Below are 2500 nucleotides of genomic sequence, written 5' to 3'. Positions count from 1 at the left end.
ATTTTGCTTGGCTTTCGTTGCGGGATTATTTCTGGTCTCTGAGAACCAGCGGCATTATCACTTCCCTGCTGTCGCCCTTGAAAGGATCCAACACCACCATTGGCAGATCTGAGTCACTCAACGGCATCCAATGCAGACCCATGATCTCTTGAATTTCCTGATGTTGAAATATTCAGCATTTTAAAGTTCGCAATTATAAATTATTCTTTTAAAAAAATCCCATTATGCTTTTGACGCTCTAATACCTCTTACGACTCTCGAACTAGTATAAGCCAGAGTTGTACCGTAGATTTCAAGATTGTGTCTACGCAGATTGTTTAGCCATTATCTACGTAATGAACACACAGTCTTTTTTCATGCAGACAGCATAAACTATGTAGAATGCCCCCTCTCCTTATTCGTAAATTATATTTAAAATATACAAAAAGAAAGAATAAATTGAGATTATTTTTTTATATGTGTTTTGGATATTACTTATAAATGCAGTATTTAAAAAGGACAACAAATTGCATGAAATTTTGTTATGTGATAAATTGAACTCTGAAGGTAAGAACGTAACAAAAGAATTCTATTGATTCTAACTTATTTAGGAAACAACGTTTATAAATTTACTTTAAATTTATACTATAAAATTTATATTATATGATACTGTACTACTAAATCATTTATTTATTTATACTATTAAATTTATATTATATACATTTACTCAGGATTTTAAAGCAGTTAAGAATATACATTTCTTTCCATTAATTTCTGAGCTATATGTTGTTTAAACATTTATAGATTAGTCATTGTGTACATAAATGACGTCTCATACATAGTTTACGTTGTCTACATGCAAAATATCACAATTTACGTGTAACTATTCAACTTTGATAATCCTATCAATGGCTACATTCAGCATAGAAAGCTGCTTTGGAACTGTTGTAAAATTCATTAATCTAATCGGTAAATGATCTTAATCGTAGCTAAATCTAAGAGAATATACCAATAAGATTCACAAAAATTCTGTAGCAGCTTTCTTTACTGAACGCAACCAATTTGTGCATGTGCATGTCGATAAGGAAGTAAACGAAATATTTTTTAGAAAACTGCAGCTACGCTATTTTATCTAAAATGGCAATACTCACGTGTGTGATACTTCCGGTCTTATGCCACGATTCGTTTTCGGATGTGATATCACTCTTCGCAAAGGCCAGCACTTGAAGAGTGTTCCCGCGGAGACGCGCGATAGCTAACAGGTTCTCCTGATAATATTTGTGGCCCAAGAACACTATTTTCGTGAGTTTGGTGCACTTCCAGGCTACCAATACCATAGGATCCGGACTGTAATGGAATCAATGTGCCTTGATTAGACGCACATCGTCGGGAAAGCCGTGATACAGATAAAAAAGAAGAAGGCATGGAAAACATTTCGTTACCTATTTGGATCGTTTGGATCGAGTGTGGCTGGCATACGTTGTTTACGGTTTATCGAGTCTATCCAAGTCAAGGATCTTAGCGTGTGCGAGTACCACATTGATAGACGAAGTAACGCCCTAATATTAACGCTCTCACAGAACAGAACTTTCAGATGTGTCAATGGCATCGCTGAACAAAGTATATCAGTGTCCAAGACTTTAACGCCGAGATAAGAATGTATGAGGTTAAGTCTCAATTCGCACTGTGGGCTGTAACAAACAAGTCTGTTATATGCATCTCTTCATCAAGGCGCTACTTTTTACATTATGACCGAGATAGTTTCCAGTCTCTGTTGCACAATGAAAGCGATCATGAAGAAATGCAACTCACTTCTTTTGAACAAACATTTGCCAGGCCCTATTCGTCGTCCCTGGATAATCTTTCCAGCCGTGTACATGAATCACGAGTCTTTGCATACATCCGCTATCGAGCGCCTTCAACAAAGTATCACTGACAAATTCATAATCCAAAGTTAAAGTGGATAATCTGATAAACGAATTGAAGATAGAGTTATCGAGCTCGTAAAGCTCATAATAATCGGGATCGTCTCTGATGGACGCCAGGCTGAGGTGCGTCAGGTGTTTGGCGTGGTGGAGACGCAGAGGCTCCAGAATTTTGCTCGCGTTCGCTGTCAGTTCTTCTGAGCACCCCAGACTTAGAGCTTCTAGGCGATTGGAGGTCTCGATCATTTTTACTACACATTCCGTTAGCGATATGGGAAAATAATAGCTGCTAAACAGATAAACAATAACACAATCTTGTAGAATACAACTTTTTTAGATAAGATTAGAGGAAAATTGATAGATTTGAAAAAAAGGCATTGTTGAATAGAACCATATTTGCACAAAAACATTCTTAGATAAGTTATATAAACAATACCTAAAAGATAGGGAAAGAAAAGAAAAATGGAAAGATAAAGTCATTGAAAAAGTAAATGAATTCAAATATTTAGAAATAATATAACTAAAAAACTCTTCTTGAGTATATCAAACAATAAATTAAAGACCATTAGAGTTAACGCACAGGTTGTATAGTCATA

At 35.7% G+C, this 2500-nt stretch overlaps 1 protein-coding gene across 2 annotated transcripts in view; it reads right to left on the bottom strand.

Moving 5' to 3' along the window:
- The window catches only part of LOC116848660 (F-box only protein 33), a 10243-nt gene that overhangs the window by 4029 nt on the left and 3714 nt on the right, over positions 1 to 2500 (bottom strand). The window contains exons 4-7 of one of the 2 annotated variants that reach the window (XM_032824977.1): positions 1792 to 2190; positions 1422 to 1670; positions 1131 to 1326; positions 1 to 157 (exon numbers count right to left, since the gene is read on the bottom strand). The exon at positions 1 to 157 is cut by the window's left edge and continues 4029 nt beyond it. In XM_032824977.1, the coding sequence (XP_032680868.1) occupies positions 26 to 157; positions 1131 to 1326; positions 1422 to 1670; positions 1792 to 2190 (976 nt within the window). In that variant the 3' untranslated portion in view covers positions 1 to 25. Of the gene's footprint in view, positions 158 to 1130; positions 1327 to 1421; positions 1671 to 1791; positions 2194 to 2500 lie in introns of both variants that reach the window. The other variant, XM_032824976.1, reaches the window with a different exon arrangement.

Source organism: Odontomachus brunneus, unplaced genomic scaffold (assembly GCF_010583005.1).
Source record: "Odontomachus brunneus isolate Ranch 3 - 2012 unplaced genomic scaffold, Obru_v1 Obru_scaffold_097, whole genome shotgun sequence".
Taxonomy (NCBI): Eukaryota; Metazoa; Arthropoda; class Insecta; order Hymenoptera; family Formicidae; genus Odontomachus; species Odontomachus brunneus.
Note: the sequence above shows the minus strand (reverse complement) of the source record. Positions and strands in the feature narration are given on the sequence as shown.